The following is a 19,665-nucleotide window of genomic DNA, read 5'->3' on the forward strand; positions in this document are numbered from 1 at the left end:
GAATGAGTGAGTGAGTTGCAGAATTATTGTGAAGTATACATTTAAAATAAACCTCTCCCGGCCAGGCGTGGCTCAGTGGTTGAGCATCGACCTAGGATCCAGGCGATCGGGGTTCGATTCCCAGTCAGGGCACATGCCTGGGTTGTGGGCTCGATCAATGACTCTCTCATCATTGATGTTTCTATCTCTCTCTCTCTCTCCCTCTTCTTTCCTCTCTCTGAAATCAATAAAGATATTTTTTAAAAAATTTTTAAAAATAATAAAATAAAATAAACCTCATGTTTTCAAATATGTTTTATTTATTCTGTACTGGAATAAAATAGTATTTCTTTAAAAATGAGATGCAATTCAGATTTTTAATGGCCTGACCTTCCCTAATCTACCCCCTTAATACCCTTTGTCCCAAGCCCTCCCAACAGTGTTCTAAATAAGTGAGGTTTTGCAGCGACACATGGAAATGGGCTTTAGTTGTTTGTTTGAGGCAGGAAATAATTGATGTTAATTATGATTTGATGATCTGTATGCTTTCCTGGTAAGAAAGGGAGTGGCCTGAAGAGCTGGTGCTTTGTTTTCTGTTTTTAAGGGCTTGGTGCAAGCAGAAAACATTATCCATTTACTTATAAGATTATTTTACAGATGAGTTCTGCAAGAGTTGGCTCTAGTTAAACCCAGGTAAAGTAAATAGATAGATGAGGAAAAATGGCTCTCTACCTGGAAAAAAAAACTGAGAAAGGTGTTTCCAAAAGTATTCCAAAAAAGACTTCCTCTCTCTCATGAAAAAGTCAGGGCAAGAAGGAAACTATTATTTTCACAAAAGAAGCATGCATCTGGCCATTGACAAGCCTTTTTTCTCCCCAAAGCTGGGGAGATTTTCAGTTGAAGAAAATTGACAACATTGCCTCCAGGCTGAAATTTATAGTTTTCACCATTATGATTGGTTTTCCTTTGCAGCTAACACACTCTGATAGAGTTTTGAAAAATATTTAGAGGTATGTTATCCTCATTGGTGTACATACGTGTCTAGCCCCTGTATCCCAAGGCAATGTCTAATTCATTACATCTATTTAGATGTATGCATTCCAAGAGCTTTGGAAAAAAATTTTCTTTCTTTTACTGTATAATGAGCTTTGTACATTTCAGACTCTTGGGAAATTATGGAAATGAGACTGAGTAACTTCACAGCTGGAGGGAAACAAGTGCCTCTCTAATTAACTAGTTAATTCAACACATAAACTAATGAATTCAACAAACATTTAATAATTAGTGGTGCCAGATGTTGTGCTAGGACATGGGGATACCACCAGGAGGAGACATGGTCCATACCCTCATGAAGCTCACAGTCCAATGAGCTTCTATAGAAGGAGGTGTCCAATTTCAAGTCACAGACCAGCATGATGAAGACATGCTTAAGCTCTGCTATCTTCAACGTTGAGAGCTCACCACCCTACTTTGAAATCTTCCAGATAAACTATGATATTCACTTTGAATAGATTGGATTCACTTCTCTCAAGGATTTTACTTTTTCAAGAAGGCTGACTGGTCAAATCATATGTATTCCTTTGTAGGAAATACGCTTTTTATATACCACAGAAAAAGTAAGAATAGTTCTTGCAAAGAACTAGGAGTAACAATGCCCAGGGATGACCTAATGGCCTTTCGTCCTTGGAGGAAACATGAATGTTTATCCCCTGACACAGTAGTCTCTTTCTGTTCTTAGTGACTGATCTGAATGCACCAGCTGTCAAATTCAGGGGGTGTTTCCTTCTATTTTTGGGGGGGCGTCCTAAATAAGGCTTAAAAGAGTGTTTTTATTTTGCTTTGTTTAAAGTTTTACTAATATCTTAGAAGCTTCTGGATGGCATAAAAGTACTTTTAGAGTATGCTTAAAGTAGAGTCTAATTTTACAGAAAAGAAACTATTAAAATTACCTAAAAATCTAATTTTTATAAATGGAGTAACTTATGGATCGAATGTTGTTAAGGTTCCTTTTAGTTTTAAAGAGTTCCAAGATCTATGTCATACTCTAAGAGCTCTTCATTGAATTTTGAGCTTTAATTCACAACAACCTTTCACATTAGACATTATTCCGCCTCTTTCCTGTAACCTCTCGGTTATGAGATAATAAACTGCTGAATCACAAGAAAGTGACTTAGTCAGCTTAGTCTCTAACATAGCATTTTTAAAAACTCATTTTTATTTGTATCAAATCTACTCTCTCATCTCTTTGTTTTATAAGATCTAATTTACTTTTTAAAAATATGGTGTGGGGGAAGGTCTCAAAGATAGACCCTATGGACCATCCCTTGGAATTCGTGCCTTTTTTCATTGACTGTGATCTGGCCAATGATTTGCTTAAACCAATAGAATGTGGTAGGAGTGATACAGAGCCTGTTCCATCACTACCCTTTAAGGACTGGCAATTCTGCTTCCTCCTCTCAGAACGTTTGTTTTTTGGAGCCTGGGGCTCCTAATTCACTACCCAGCTGGAGAGACCACTTGGAAAAACCATGTGAAGAGGCTCTGAGATTGCATGGAGAGAGTGAAGCCAACTGTCTCAGTGTCCTGGTCAAGCACTAGCTGCCGGCTGACTTCAACTTCATGAAAGACTTCAGAAGAGACCAGCAGAAGAACCACCCAACTGAGCCCAGCAACCCGCAGAAAAATGAAACAATACATGGCTGTTGTTTAAGCCCCTAAGTTTTGAGGCAGTTAGTTATGAAGCATAATTAACAAAATGTGTCATAACTGTTAATCAAAAGACTCCAAATAAAAAGAAAGTGAATTGGTTTCCTCAGAATAATTCATACAGTGACTTGAAGAGTTTTTACAGGAAAGTAAGCATTCAATGCACTGAGTATCTAGGTTAGTGAATAGCATTCTTATTCTCGATCAAAAAACTCATCAAACAGTGGGATTCTCTCTGTCCTGGTCCTCACCAGGGCTCGTGGTTTCTTCATGACTTTCCCCAACTCATCTGAGTCCGAGCTAGAACTGTCCCAGAGCAGCTGTCCCTGAGTCTCTTGTTCACGGAGCCATGTCTCCATTTTGCCAATTTTCTGGGGACAAAAGTCATTTCTTGAGTGATGTTCTAAAAATTCTGCATTCTGTAAATTTCCTACAAAGAGTTAAAAGTTCAATTAATTTCTGTTTCCCCCTGACAATGGTATGTTTGTTTAAGTGCCTGTGTTTGTATGGACACAGAATAATCAATTTGGTATTTAAAATATATATATACACATATAAAGGATTCCAACTGGGGAAGTATTAAAGATGTTTTTCTTTTTAAAAAAAGTTAAATCTTCTGAAAGTCACAAGAATAGTATAATACAGCCCTGGCCTTTGTGGCTTGGTTGAGCGTAGAACCATGCACCAAGAGGTCACTGGTTTGATTCCTGGTCAAGGCACATACTCTGGTTTCGGGCTTGATCCTCAGTAGGGGATGTGCAGGAGACAGCTGATCAATGTTTCGCTCTCACATTAATGTTTCTCTCTCTCCCTCTCCTTTCCTCTCTCTCTAAAAAATCAATAAACATTTCTTAAAAAAGACTAGTATAATATATACCTGTATACTCCAGTCCATCAACAACATTTTGTCACACAAAATTGATATATATTGCAATATATATACACATATATGTATGTATATATTTGTGTTACTACATATATATATTACACACATTTTTCAGTTGAACCATTTGAGAATTAGTTGCATTTCCCCCCAGCATACATCACCACAAATCTCCTAAGAACAAAGGCAGGAAGGAGAAAAGAAAGAATAAAAGGATAGGGGATTATTCTTGAATTAAAGGAGGCTGAGAAGCCCTGGCTGGGTAGCTCAGTTGGTTACAGCATCATCCCCATACTCCAAGGTTGCAGGTTCGATCCCCAGTCAGGGCACATACAAGAATCAACCAATGAATGCATAAACAAGTAGAACAACATATCTCTCTCCCTCTAAAAATCAATCAATAAATAAAAAACCACAAATAAAGGAGACTGGGAGACAAGAAAATAAAATGCAATGTATAACCCTGGATTGGATCCTAGATCTAAAAAAAGCACAAACAGGGAAACAAAAAGTAGCTATAAAGGGCATTATGGTGACAACCATGGATATTTATATGGACCATACATTAGAAAATAGTATGTATCAATGTTAACATTTCTAATTGTAATAATTGTATTGTGGCTATGTAGGAAAGTTGTCCTTGTTCTTAGAAGATAGCTTAAAGAAAAATACTAATTACATAATAGTACAGATGTCCAGATAAGACCAGAATTGTGAGAGTGACATTCAAATGATGTATTTAGGGAGACACGTCCCCTGAAGCATATAGTTATTTTCACTATAAGGTATCTGTTCCATCTTTCTTCAGTTTTGCCCATATTCCTATGCATTTATATGACACTTTACATTTTATATGTGCTTTTACACATTTAGATTAATTTTTACATAAAACCTACATGGTGACATGATTTATCTTCCCATTTTACAGATATGGAAACTGAGGTGTGCAGAGCTTAAATGACTATAATTTAGCTATGATCTCTATTAAAATAAACCCACATAGACAAATATATAGGTAATATTTATTGAGAGGATACTGTTTACCAGGCATTATTCTAGGAACAAGAGAAGGTCCATGCTCTCATGGAGCTGCATTTAGTGAATGTACAGCTGGGGTTCAAATGAAAGGCTTTGATTCCAAGTCCATGCTCTTTCTACCCACTATATTCAAATTGTGGCTTCTGGAAACTCAGGAGGCACATAAATATGTAAAAACTCATAGAATTTTAAGCCCAAAAGAGTGATGCTCACTTTGTAATTTATTATATAAATATATGTAAAGTGTGGGCGATTTTATTTTAAAGAGGCTGCAGAACGCAAAGACTGATTTTTATCTCACAAGAGACTTGAACTCTCACTTCATCTTCCAAAAGAGGGCACAAGAATGGGCACATCCAGCATTAAATCAGAGGAGATGGTACAGGGGGATCTTAACTCCCAGAATCCGACTAGCAAGTCTACCATCCTGGCCATACTCCACTTTTAGGAGAAAGCAAAGTGCACTGCTTTTAGAAGACAGGGATAGAAATCAAAGATGTGATTTGGGAATAAATGAAAAGGAATCGTTGCTCCAGCATATGCCTACTGCAGTAGTGAAATCTATAGGCTTTACAGAGGGCAGCCCTCTCTTGAAAGATATGGTTGAGGAGTCACCACCTCTATATTTGCAGACTTTCCCAAGGTTGTCCTGGATGGAGCTCCAGTCCCTGGAGTGTTGATGAGACTGTACACAGGGGTGAGTGAGGGAGCACTCTTGGGAGTCAAATCTGGGGCATCTTCCAAAGGCTATGCCAATTTGGTGTTTTTTGATCTGATCTCAAGCGATGAGCTATGTGTCTAACTGTAGCTGAGGGCACTTTTCTTGGTTGTTTTGCCAATGATTTTTTAATTGTAAAAGTTGTTTCTCTACATGACTACACAGCATATTTCATTCTGGGACTCGGGAGTATGGGTTAACTAGATGCTTCAAGTAGATTTTCAATTGTTCAGCTTGTTCTTATTTAATTAACTTATTGACTAAGCAACTTGTTCCTCTGAGCAGGAGCAGTATCTCTTTCAGCTGACTCTTCTGCCTGTAGAAGTCCAAGATCTCCAGAGGCGTGGACAGCATTTCCCTAGATCTCTCAGTGGTCAGTCTTGCGGAGATGGGGATTTGGCCCACAGCACGGCAATCCTTGACTGTGGGTGATATTATACATTTGCAATGGAGGGCTTGCCCTGGGGCAATACAGACAGGGAAAACTTAATGGGGCTCTAACTGGCGGGGCAACAAGCACAGAGGTCATGGACACAGACATCTGTTGGAAGTCACAGAGCAGTCTGAGGCCACTGAGTAATCTGGCCTGGCTGCAGTGTGGGGATGGGCGTGGGAGTGGCAGGAGATGAAGCCAGGAAGGGAGTTTAGACTTTGTCCTCAGGCTGATGGAGACTCACGGAAGGATTTTTTTTTTAGCAAGACAGTGAGTTGGTCAGATTTGCATTTTTAAAGATTACTCCACTATGAGTGCAGTACTTGCATGAGAATCACTTTGGAATCTTGATAAAATGCGGGGCCTGATTCTGTAAGTTTGGGGTAGGGCCTGAAATTCCGAATTTCTAATAAACTCCCAGGTGATGCCGACCCTGCTGGTCTGTGGACGATACTTTGATTACCAAGTAGACCAGTGGCTCTTAAACTTTAGGGGCATCAGAATCACTGGGGTAGAGGGTGTTAAACCAAGTTGCTAAGCCCCACCCCTGCAGTTTCTGATTCAGTCACTCTGGCTGGGGCCTGAACAAGTTCCCAGGTGAGGCTGGTGCTGGTGGTCTGGGGACCCACTGAGAAGCACTGAAGTGGAGGGCTGATGGGGGAGGTCAGACCCGAGTGAGGAGCACAGTCAGGAGGCTGTAGCAATAGCCTTGGTATGACAACGGTGAACTAAGGGTGACATGGGGGAGAGAGGGGAGATTTCAGCGCTAGGTGACATCAACAGGACTTTGTGACTGATCAGTTGCAAGGAGAGGGAACAGAAGGGCTGGAAAGGCCCCAGGTCTCTGGCCCGAGTGACACAGGGCACAGAGGCCTCACCACTGAGACAGTGAGCGGATGCAGCAGGAAGAGGCTCGGATTCAGTTTTAGACATTCTGCGTGTGCTGTAGGGGAGAGTGGGCTGGGGTGAGAGTATCTGCATATGGCACCAAACTGGCTGACACCAATTTGCTGGTTAACATTTTCTCCACGTGCTTCATTCTCTTTCACCACAAGATGAGGCTCTTTTGCCTTTTTTTGTTCCAGGGATGGAACAAGGATTGCCAATAATGCATGTAAAGTACAGTAAACCTCTAAAAAGAAAGAAGCATCTTATTACAGCGCTTAACCTTCTGTCTTTTCTTCCCCACCATCCAAAATTACATGCTAGCATGCCCACTATATTCCGGGAAGTAAATATCAGCAAGGATCCAAGGCTATTTGCTGACCTCCCCCTAAGCCAACTGCAAGTTTATTTGATGATGTTTTAAACACTTGAAATATTTTATTTTACTGAAAAAAATTACATGACTCACCTGGACTTGGGTTTAAGGTTTCATCAGGCAACACAGTTAGAAAGTCATCGTCACTATTTTGGGGAATGCTGTCAAGGATTTTCTTGGCTGTTTGGTCCCTCAGCTTCTCCTTATTAGTCTTTGCCTCCCTGTGAAGACTTTTCTTCAACTCTGCTTGGGCCTGAAAATGATCAGTTATAAATTGTCCAAGTTCTGCCCGCCACCTCCGCCCCCAGCTACTTTCACCAGAATAGGTCCATGGATCAGCCACTTTGCAGGTTGTGTGCTCATCTGTAGATATCTGTGGCCCCCTAATCAGAACATGGTTCTCTTTTTCCTGTTAGGAGGTACAGAGATTTTCTTTATGCACAGGTTTGTTAGGAAAAGGGAGAGTATGCCCACAGTCTCAAAAAGGTGAGGGCTTCTGTTAAAGCATTTCTGTGTAGGCTAGTTGGTATATTTGGATTGCATAAGACAGTGGCGTTAGGCTTATTCACTAGAGTGAGAAATTTGGAATATGAAAGTTAGAGAAGCCATACTGTAAGTGACTTTGTTACAAGAGGTCTTTCTTTAAGATCATTCTATGGCATAAATTGTAGAGATGCCTTCATATCAAATAAAGACCAGCTCAACTCCCTCCCTTTTACTAAACCAAGAAAAATGATCTAACTTCATTTTTCTGCTGGAGCCAGAAAGTCATAGAAGCAAGAGAGACGTGAGACCCAGATACATCCAGTGAGGACTGGAAACAGGAAAGACTTAGTAGGTAGCAGAGGGATCTTGTTGGTTCTTCCCAGCTCTAGTAGTTGAATCTTTGGACCCAATAATTAAATTTAAAATGTTAAGTAAAGACTGGCTGGTTTGGCTCAGTGGTTAAAGTGTTGGCCTGCCGACTGAAGGGTCCCAGGTTTGATTCCAGCCAAGGGCACGTATCTTGGTTGCAGGCTGCATCCCCAGCTCCAGGTGGGGTGTGTGCAGGAGGCAACCAATCAATGTGTCTCTCTCACGTCAATGTTCCTCTCTCTCTCTCTCTTCCACTTTGAAAGTAATGGAAAGAATATCCTCGTGTGAGTATTAAAAAAAAAAAAAGACTGGAGATAAATGTTTAACTACATTCATGTGCCAGGGCAGTAATTATGTGGAGTGAATTTGGTAAATGTGACACTCAGCACTGTCTTCTCATATTTACCTCTTGTCTTTTACGGTTCATTTCCAGCATTTGCATCTTATGTAAATATTGTCTTTTCCCCGAAGTATACATTGGAATTTGCATCTTCTTTTCCAATTCATGCTGCAAAAGATGACACCTCCATTAGTATGAGGTAACTAGTTGCTGCCTCTGCAGTCTTCTACTTGACATCCTTTTGGGAACAGAACGAGATCAATCCTCAGTCATAATCCACAGAGATCTCTCATGATATCAAAGGCAGACTATTGCAGTTCCCCAATAGGTCCTTTGTGTAACTACCAGTGAATGGAGAGGAGATTTGCAATGTGTGTGATGTAGTTTTTAAGGTTCCTGTGGAGCTTTGCAGACCTTGAATGGACATCTTTTCATATCTCATTTTGACAAGATATCACTTCCCTGTCAACACATGCTTATTACTCTTTTCGCAGAAACGTGTTCTGGTTTGATGAGACCTGCCTCTCTCTCTCCCTGTATCTTCTACCACTGACTAATTGTCTGGCTGTGAAATTAGAACCTATTTCTACAGAGTGTTCCCTCATATACCAATATAGGCCCTGGTATATTGCAGTTTAGGAAGGATGTAAAGTTGATTATTTGTGACTTTAGTGCCCCACACCCTGGTGCATCATAAACTCCAATGGGACAGTGTAAACAGTGCTTGAGGGCAACCAGGGACAAATACACTCTCATTCACCACCAGATGTGTTCAGTGATGTTTTATGTTGCTCTGTGGACAGTGACTGTGTTCGCTGATGTGAGCCTCACAGGGAGGGGGCATCTCCCCAGGTGTTGTCAGCATCACTAATATGGCCTTGAGGATCCAAAAGTACGGTGACATCTACCAAATGAGCCAGCGCACAGCAGTATCAATCTGGCTCCAAAATGAATCAGGAGTGGAAAGTGTTGAAAATCTGCTTCTACCTCTCATTTTACATTTCTGTATGAGGGGAGCTCTCTCAGCAGAGTATGACACGTTTATAGAAGGAAAGAGCTCTACTCAAGACCCTTTCCAGTATTAATTTTTGGTGCACTTGTTGTAAACAAGTCAGGAACAGCTCATAGATATGATTCATCCTAGAAACTGAGAACAAAGAGAAAGTTTTAGCTCAAGGGGAAGAAATGAAAGGCAAGAGTTATGCTGGACTTGGCCACAAATTTGAACACTTTCAGAATCACCAATTTTCAAATACAACTCTTCTGTCTCCTCTGCTTCTCCCTCTTTCATTAGGAAGCAGAGAAGGGCCCCGGGTTCACCTGGACAGCCCACCCTGCAGTTATACCCATGCCCTCCAAGTACCACCGCAGCTCACCTTTGCTTTGCGAGTCGTCCTGGCTTCTCGCTGGCTCAGGAACCTTTCAGGAGTAACTGCTTGCGATAAGTGAATGGGTTCAAGCTTCTAGAAGTCCAACATTTAGAGCATTCAGCATTCCTCAAGCCATGAGATGATGAAACATAAAAGCCAGACATTAAACTATCTTAGCACTTGTCACAAGCACCACTTGCTGCCTAGAGTACACAGAGAAGGCGGCTTCAACCGGATTGCAGTCATGTCTGTGCAAAAGGCTTTTCTACCTCTCTGGGGTTTTTTTGTTCTATTGCAGTTGTCAGTGACTTATTGATCTAAATAGTGGTCAGAGAGTTAAAAGGCTAAGAATCCTTTTCTATCTGCATCGAGAGACCACGTCTAAATTATCAAACAATAAGGATCTTAGAGTATTAAAGATGAAAGAGGCACCAAGAAGTTTCTTTATTTTATTCACCCCTTAACCACTTAGCTGAACTCTTCTGGTCCTTAGGGAAGTGACATACTTTTAAGATCCCCAGAGAAGCTCCCTCAGTTGCTTCAGTAATAATCAGTGCTGCTTATGAGGCACATGTAAAGCGAACATGCAGTGTGCTAACAAATCTTAGACATGGCTTTTTCTAACGGGGGCTTGGCTTTATGGGGCAGGTGATGTGGGAGTTTCAGGGGGTCACTAAGGCTGGGCAGCAATTGATGAACCAGTGGCTCTGCGTCCAGCCCTACTTGCCTCAGATGACTGAGTACCCTGGAAGCTAGAGCACTGGGAGGTGACTGAATAGGCTGGGCCTGAAAGGCTAGTCTGACCACGTTGACATACAGTTGAGGACCTGGCAGGTCACGGAGTTTATTCTTCACTCAGTGAGTTCTTATTGAACAACTGCTGCAGGTCAGGCGTGGAGGTACAGTGGTCCACAAGAGTGGGCATGGGGAACAAATACAGGGTATTCTAATGATTTCCTAGGCTGGGGGTCACTGGCCTCCACATTGTCTGAACAGAATAAAGGAACTACATCAAAATAGACTGTAGAGAATTTGTGGAGCGTCATTGAAAAACTGAGTGTGAACAGGCCACCTATTTAAATATTTTCAGCTGTTTAAAATAACGTATCCATAGGTTCTTAGAGCCAGGTTTTTCTTTGAAAGTATGAATAGAAATATATATTCTTCTATTTTCAGCCTCATGTTATCTGAACCTGCAGTTCTGATAAGGGTTAAGTCCTCAGGTACTCTCTCTAGGCAAATTCTTTCTTCCTGGCCATTGAAAAGAACCTGAAGGCTCACACTGTTTCTCCAAAAAGGACACTAGATGGCAGCAACTAACATTGCAAATAGGATCCCTCTGTTAAATTGTTGGCACTTGGCCTGAGAAGCAATCACTGCAGAAAAAATTGTTGGAAAATTGGCTTCTCAATTTTCAAACCAGTCAAATGAAGTTGCCTTGGAATTCTGGCTTCCTAGCAATGTTCTTTTCCCTGCCTGGGAAACGAGGTGCCCCACTTCATCATCTTCAGGGAGAACACAGTCGGAGGAATTACTGGAGAATTGGTAGAATGTGAGCTATTTTTGTTTCATGACATAAAAAAAATGATTATGTGTCTAAAGATTTCTGGATTATTTGGCTTCTCGAATAAAACAAATTGTCAGGCTAACCAGTTGAAGTGTCACATAGGAGACTTAGGACAGGAGATTTTGGTGACAAACACTAACCTGAGAGGGTTGCTTCTTTTTACTAGTAGGAGTAAGGGGGGCAGGAGCAACGTGAAGAAAGTGTAAAATTAATTTGGCATCGTGACTCAAGGATGTGTCTCTAAGGCTCTGGGAGAAAGGTAAAGATGTCCAAAATGGACTTGGAGCAAGAAATCGTAAGGACAAGAAGGAATTTCTGGTCAAGTCATTGCAATGAGTTCACATGTTAATAACATTCTTTGCTCCAGACATATGTCAATGAAAAATAAAACAGAAAACCAAAAAGACATGGTCAGGCTACAAGGCAAGATATGTATCTCCATGGACCAGAAAACAGAAGAGAAAACTTAGGGGAAGCTGATCAACAAGACGTTTAGGGCTCCTGATGGCTGCGAGTTATTTCTGCAGGTTAAATGTGGCCTAAAAGTATTCCATACAAGATAAGAAACTAGAGCCCGGCTCACAGTTTCAATTCAGGGGTTGAGCTGTTTTTCACCTCTTTCCCTGGTGAAAAGAGTTGCATCAAAATGTAAGCTGATAGATGTACCAAGAAATAAAACTAGAAAAATTACACAAGACTCCTGTGGGAGAACGATGAAATATTATTGAAAGATCTAAAAGAAAATATGAGTAAATGGAGATTTATGCCATGTTGACGGTTTAGAAGACTCAATACTGCAAACCTGGTTAATCTTCCCCAAGTTAATCTATTAATGTGTCCCAATCAGAATACTGACAAGGTTTTTCTTGGAACTTTGCAAGAAGATCCAAACCCCACATGAAAGAGCAAAGGACTATGACTAGCAAAGGCAATTCTGAAGAAGAATAAAGTGAGGGGACTTTTCTTATTGGATCTGAAGGCTCAGCTTGAAGTTACATAGTTGAGACAGTGTGGAGTTCCTGTGGTGATACGAAGGAAGCCAACGCAACAGAGGACAAGAGAGTCCAGAGACAGGCTCATGAAGCTCTGGAAACGGGATATACAATGGAAGTAACATTTCAAATCAATGGCCAAAGAATGGACGATTCCATGAAGAGTGCTGGGACAGTAGATTAACCAAATGGAAAAAAGTAAAATTAGATTCCCACTTCACACCTGCACACAAATGAATTTCAGATGGATTAATACCTAAACATGAAAAGTTAAATATTATCAATTTTAGTAATTAAAAAAATCTTTATGAACTTGGGAAAGATAATAATTTAATTAGTCAAAATACAAGAAATACAAAACAAAGATTGAGAAATTTGACATTAAAACTGGAAATCTATGTGTGTGTACACACACACACACACACACACACTCACGCACACACAACAAATGAAAAAGCTAACCATAGACAAAAAGAAGATATTTGCTACACATGTAACTAACAAAGGACCAGGTCTAAGATATATAAAGAACTCTACAAATTACAAAAGAAAAGATAATAGAAAATGGGCAAAGGACTAGAAAAAGTAAAGAAAGGGAATAACTTAGTGACAAATTGTCTAATACCAAAAACAACACAATGAAACCGAGCAGGTCAGAACTATCCTTCTCTCTCATCAGCAGTCTTCATGCTCATCTTTCTCTCCTCTCCATTTATTCATTCGAGATTTGCTCAAAACATACTTACTTATCACCTATTATGTGCCATGTACTGTTTTTTTAGACAATTGCATATGTTATTGAAGACAACAGACAGAGATACCTGCTTCAGTGAAGATTATATTCTAGCACTGGGGCTGGGGAGAGAGCAGGGAGGTGTTGAAGAAAATAAACAATGAAAATAATATATAAGTAAATTGCTTGGTGTGTTAGATACAAATACATGTTGGGGGTGGGGGGGATGGATGGTGAAGGGTCAGGGCAATCAGGAGTGCTAGGCTGAGGGTTGCACTTGTCAATGGGTTATTAGGATAAGCCTTCCAGGGAAGGTGAGATTTGAGCAGACCTTTGGAGGTGAGGGAATCATCTGAGATTACCTAAGGACACACTATATGGGGGGGGGGGGGGGAACATCTCCATCCTAGGCTGGACCTGAGGTGGCTGATGAGAAGGTGAATCAGGGCAGAAGGGACAGTGATGGTCAGCTCTTCAACATGGGGCAGGCACATTTGCTTGAGTTTCCTGGAAGAGGCTTTCAGGTCTAAGAAGCTCCAAGTTGGAGAGAATCTTAGTTCATGACCTGCTCTTTACTTGAGGGTAGATGTTCAGTAAGTAGGAAGTGCCACATATGCAACTCAAATTATTTAAGGTGCAGTTAGACTTGGTTTAATGATTGAAAATACTTTTAGAATTTTCTCTGGCAGAGATTAGGCTATTCATTAGCATGTCATGGAAACCCAGCATTTATTATTCTCTAAAAAAAACCCATTTGTAGTGGAAAATATGCTGAGTCTCATTTGTGAAGATAATTACAGTTGATATTTTTCAGTTATCTGCCAAGTTCCCGGTGACTTCCCTCTTCTCGGGGAGCTGCCTTCAGAATCTAAGGTGGGGGACTTTTCTGCCTACATTTCCACTGCATGAGTACATCCTCTGGTCATGGCTCATTGGACCAAAACTGGAATCATGAGCACAGCTGAGCCAATAAGATTTTTCCCCAGGAATTTGGAATTGGAGCCAAGAGGGCCAGGCCACTCTGTTTGACTGGAACTATAAGATGCAAGTTAATGGTCATATATCACCAGTGGTGTTAAGGAGCTGAGAAAGTCGATTTGCAGGGAGAGAGTAAAGCAAATTCCTAGAGAAGAGCTTAGGGATGACACAGAGAGCTCTGCCTTTCAGGTTCCAAGGCACAGCTCTTCCCTGCAGTCCAGGTACCTCCCAACTCTTGGGTTCAATAAAACACTCCTCTCTCCTTATAACCGACAATCACATTGGTTGTTTTGGTTGGTCGATTGGACTTCCAATATAGTGAGGCTACAGGTCTATGGGAGGGAGAGCACTCTGATTTTTTCTCCCCACCAGGGATAATGGGTCTCATTTCATTCACCTGTTCATTCACTCACAAAATATTGTGGGGTACATATTAAGTATTAGTGACTGAATAAGACGGTCTTTGCACCCAAATAATTCATTTGCCTTGATTTTTTTTTTTTTTTTTTAAGGTGGTTGGTTAGGATGTGGGGATGTAGCCTTTGAAATACCAGACTTCTCTTCTTGAGCCTGACGGACTTGACGGACTCTTTTTTAGCTTATTTAGGGTTGATAGATATAAAAAGTACTTTGTGAACTGCAGACTGCTACACACTTTCCACTGGTTGTGGTCACATTTCCTACTGGAGATATTAAGCTAGAGTTTCCACAGGAACACAGGTTAGATGCACTCCTTTGAAAGGATGCATTTGATTTAGGAATAAAGCGTAAGTTTTAAAATTGTTCAGTTTAGCTGGAGATATGCTCAAAAATTGTAAATCAACTTATTTTTCATGAAACAATATGTTGAGGTTTTTTAATAGTTTGGGAAAAGATGCTTTTTTTTGTGACCAAAGAATATAATCACATCAAATAATGATTGTGAGCTTTGGGAGAACACAGGTAAATAAAGACCAACCGAAACAGAAATAATGCCTAACAAGTGAGCTCAGACACACCTGGGATTGGTCCAGGCATCTGAGTGAACTGTGTAGCTGGTGGGATTTGTCCCCTATTATTTTTCAAATGTCAGTGACAGATCCTGCTCACAGGGATGACCCCCCTCCCTCTGGCCCCCAGCCCTCCTTTCAGCTGGTGCTTATTTCCAAGGACCCACTCGTGTTTCTTTCCCCTTCTAGGATGAGAGTTCTTAGACTTTACAGTTCTCTAGAGAAAATTCATTAAATATTTATTAAGGCGAGTGCATTTAAAACTCTTGCTTTGCTGCCTTAAAATCTAATGTCCTCGATTCCAGCAACCAGGTAACAGAACAATAAAAGGTGAGGGACAGAAGAGCTGTAGAGATCATCTTTGCCTGGTTAAAGCAGGAGCTTTGGAGACCTGGTTGATCTCTGGCCTCTGTTGTCCTTGCTAACTCTCTGAACCATGTATATAAGGCAAAAATAATACTTTCTCTCTCATGGAGGGGTATGAGGATTAAATGAATGACACAGATCGAGTTGTCTAGAGTGTCTCTGACTTGTAGTAGGTGGTAATTAAATAGTGGTAGCTATTGTTGTTATTAGTGTTTATTACAAGTGATTTCCCCATAGTCATCCCAGCTAATCGGTGCAAACTTCAGGTCCTTTGAGCCTCTTCAGACCTGTCTTTGGTACTAAACTTCCTTCTTTTGGTGGTAGCCTTAAAAGTGAAATCATTACAAAAGAAAACCTAATGAAAGATGGCCTTTGCATTGATAACATTCTCTTTAACATTGTTGTCATTCTCATTTGCTTGGTCCTTGTCAATAACCGTCTTTTATGATTATAGTTAAAATGGGATGTGACCATTAAATTCCTTATGAAGCTTTTTAAAGTCATCTTACTTGCAGTCTTCGGGGTGGATGCCTTTTAATAATACTTGTTTCTCCCTGTTCCAGTGGGATGTCAAAATACATGTCTCTGGGCACTTGAAGGATTGGGGGAGAAGCAAGAAAAAAAACATTAGAAACAATTTATTATTAAATTAGGTTGACAATTAGTTTTTAGATGTTGTTAACACAATTTTGTACCTTCTTTGTTATATATTTCTAACCTATGGGTAGAATGTGGAGATGAAATATATAAAGCAGGAGCCCTACATGAATGCAAATGTAAAAACATTAGCCTAGACCCAGGATTTAATTTCTGCTTTCCTCATTTCTTCCCCAGATTGATATTTAGAGGAAGATCTGCACAATTAAAAATGTATTGATGACAAATGTTATTCAAGCACAGAATTTGGCATGAAAAATAGAAATTATTGATATATTTTAATTTCTTGAAATCACCCCAAAATAATATAGGAAATCAGGGTAAAATATAGCTTTAAGAAATGAAAATACATTCTCTTTTTAGATGAAATAGATGAATAGATATTAGGTAGAGGTGATAAAGAAATGGAGCATGAGCGTGTAATAGGAGTATGCAATGCTGAGCATTGTATGTTCCTAATTAAATAGTTCCCCTAACCAGGGAAAGACATTCCCGAAAGTTGCCACTATAATACAACATGTCAGTATTCTTTCTTGATAAAACAACGCAGGGCTAAACCTAAATTGTTAGGAAACAAAGAGGCCCAAGATCTTCATTCTGAATTTGATTTTTTAGCTTCCTTGTCCTGGGTCCTTGGAGCTCCTACCATGACCAACACTGCATGGATGAAGCTCTTTTCCTTTCTTCTCAACAAGCTGGAAGCATTCTGATTTTTAGGTTCTTGTGTAGACTATTCTACAGTTCCACTTTGCATTTTAAATGGAAAAATTCCTGGGAAAGTATGACATTTCAATGATCACGTTAAGAACTTTCCTGTGTCCTTATTTTCTTTTAAGAGATGCCGGCAGAGTGAGCAAGACAGAAATAACAGCAATGGCAAAGAAAAAGACGTTGGATTTAGCAATCTAAATATTTTCAGCAAAATTTTCTTCAGTAGCCTGACTACTCCATAATTATATACTATGATTTGAGTGATATCACCCCATTATTTAATTTGATTGTCCTGAAATGGCATAGACAGTGCCAGGTAGTTATTTTTACCCCAGTTTATAGTTAAAGAAAACTGAGGAAGTAAATTGCCTGAAGTTTAGTATTTGGTATTTGGTGGAGCTGGGGTTAGAATACAGTCCCCTTGAAAATAATGGTAGAAATGCTCACTATCCCCTAGTTATTTATTTTTAATGTGATTTTGCCATTTCAAAATGGGACTCTAATCTATTAGAATCCACTTTTACCATTCAGTTACCAAAATCTTAAAACTCTGGATAAAGGGTTTAGATTTTTTTTTTAAAGGAATTCTTCAATAACATTAAGAGGAAAATTCTCATTCATATCCTTAGGAAGCTGAAGAACATAAACAACCTAGGTCATATAGAACCAACGGTTGTCAGTTACAGAAAGTAGCCATGAATATCATTCTAGGTAAGATTTACTAGGTACCGAAATAGAATCTAAGGCTTTCTGGCCCAGGTGACCAATAATGGGAGCTTGATAATGTGTTATTGATCCAGAATGTGAAGAAAGGAGAAAATTACGTACATATATATGTAAGTTTACACTGTGTATATATACTTCTCTTCCCAAGTTAGAATGTCTTGTAAAACATCCCAGGATAATTTATAGCCACTTCAGGCTCAGAGCTTCCTATCACAATGGGAAAAAAATTCTCTTAGTTCTGCAGATGACCATGAAAATATGGGGTTAGGGAGAGGGTGACTCATCCACTCATCTGTGCTGCAATAAATCAATTTTGTTTGGGGTGGTTTCAAAATTCACATTAGAATGAACTCCTACAGGGCTGCTTTCAGAACAAAGCTCAATGCATTAAAGGCTGGAGAGGATTTAAATTTAGAATCTAAATGAAACATACAGTCTTCACAGTCTATCACACCTTTATCTAAATAATTTTAATTGTCTGGCAAAGCTAGGTATAAACATTGAAAGCACTGTAAGCTGAAACAAATGATTTTTCCTTCTCACATGGAATGCTGAAAAGCCCTTGATGCAGTTCACACACCCATTCTAATGTCCCCAGAGTAGTTACAACTGATATTCAGTCTCCCACTAAAAGATGTTCCCTTATATTCAGGAATATAGAAACTTTCTGAGATTATGGGTCTAGACAAGTAAATCAATCAATGGCTCCCCTTGGCACAAATACACAAATCCCATGCTGGGCTTCATGCTTACCTGCAGGATGTCTTCCATACCAGGTCTCTCGTAGAGGCGGCAGCTGCCCTTCCAAAGCTTTATTCCGGTCCTGCAGTCTTGCCAGTGAATATGTGCTCCTTTCTTCCAGGTTCTGACTGAATGCAAAGTCCATAGGGCCAGGGGAGGGTGTCTCTTCCCCTTTGTTTTGCAAAGGTGCTACTTTGGTCACTCTAGGGTGAGCCTTGGAGTGGCTCAGGCCCATTGTACATGAAAGAGAGTCAAAAGAAACCCATGAGGGAAGCGGTGTGGGGCCTTTAAGGTGGGTTGTTTTAATCAAGGTATTTCAGAAGTTTACCCCAGCTTTACAAAGCAGCTGCTTCCTTCGGAACATCTTTGTAGGTCTACTTCACCACACACTAACCCCTCTGGCCACTTCCAGGGAGGCCGGTTTCCATGGAGACGTCCCTTCAACTCCCACTTGGCCGTTTCAGACCCAAAGAATCCAGTTAAACATTGACTTGGCTATGCTACTTTCTGAAAGACTCGGTGGTAGGAATAGAAAGCTCTATTGATCATTAAACAAATCTCTAACACCAGGAAGGCCATTAACAGAGATGGAGAGTGGAGGTTTGGAGAAGTCTTAAACTTGACCCTTTCGTTGCGTGTACCTTTAAACACCATCTGTAAGCACCACCAATTAAGTAAGAATAGTTGGATCACCTCTGGACACAAGGGGATGCATGCTAACCATCTAGGGCTCTGTTAATCTTTAATTTTAATTGAAGAATGTATCTTCTAAATGGGTAAGGAGGCAGCGGAATGGCTAAAGTAGCTTGATATTTCTGTCAATAACTTGATTTTCCTTTGACAGAGAGAAATACATTACAGGGGGATAGGGAGGCAATAGGAATCTTTCCTGAAGACGGGGGGACAAACTTCTTGAATAAATGGTTCGAGTAAACCTCGAGTTTTAAAAGATAATCTACTTATTATGTTTAAAAAATAGGGAGAAAAGCACTGGAAAGAAATGTGCTGAAATGTTGAGTGGGGATTTTTGAATGGTGGGATGATGGGTGATTATTATTTTATTTTTTTATACTTAGAAGCAGAACTCACTTGCAAGTTCTAATTGTTCACTTTCATCATATCCCTGTAGAGAAGCTCAAAGAAATTTATTTTTCATTTTCGCAAAATTCATTTGCTAAGAGGCTAACTGGGTTTGGGAAATCTTGATAACCAATAGAGTTCATCTAAAAAGATGTTTGAGTTTAATTTTTTCCCTATTGAACTCTCTTTGCATTTTACAACAATGTTCTCTGTGGCAGAGAGACTTGTAAGAAAGATTCATATATTAATAGTATCTGCAAACAAAATTACTGCTGGTGACCAGAGTCTATTTTAATGATAGAGATTAAGATATTTGAACAATATCTAGCCAGATTTATTTTTGGATACAATCAGCTTAAGTATTTCTAAGGGGAGAGGGAAGTATTGAAAATTAACAAGTGAACTAGAAATTATATGGGGAACTGTGGACTTCATGGATCCTGACCAGTGAGAACTCAGCTCTCATTTTTTGCTTTTCTATTACCTCATTTTGAGAGACTGTTTGTGTGGAGAGTATCAGCCTCTGTAGAGGAAGTTGAGCA

General features: G+C 39.9%; 1 protein-coding gene across 2 annotated transcripts; it reads right to left on the reverse strand.

The window, feature by feature from the left end:
• Positions 1-285: 285 nt before the first annotated feature.
• On the reverse strand, positions 286-18,502 carry CCDC198 (coiled-coil domain containing 198). 2 transcript variants are annotated; one of them, XM_081139537.1, is made up of 6 exons: positions 18,056-18,502; positions 15,718-15,800; positions 9,590-9,676; positions 8,280-8,381; positions 7,112-7,271; positions 286-3,115 (listed from the first exon to the last, which is right to left on the reverse strand). In XM_081139537.1, exons 1-6 carry the CDS (start codon positions 18,276-18,278, stop codon positions 2,880-2,882), a joined length of 891 nt encoding a protein of 296 aa, XP_080995663.1. In that variant the 5' UTR covers positions 18,279-18,502; the 3' UTR covers positions 286-2,879. The 2 variants fall into 2 exon arrangements, with proteins under 2 accessions (XP_080995663.1, XP_080995664.1); XM_081139538.1 differs by lacking the exon at positions 286-3,115 and adding an exon at positions 4,578-5,746 and having other exon boundaries at positions 18,056-18,449.
• Between the last annotated feature and the right edge of the window lie 1,163 nt (positions 18,503-19,665).

The sequence above is a fragment of the Miniopterus schreibersii genome (genome assembly GCF_964146895.1).
Source record: "Miniopterus schreibersii genome assembly, chromosome: 1".
NCBI classification, from domain to species: Eukaryota; Metazoa; Chordata; class Mammalia; order Chiroptera; family Miniopteridae; genus Miniopterus; species Miniopterus schreibersii.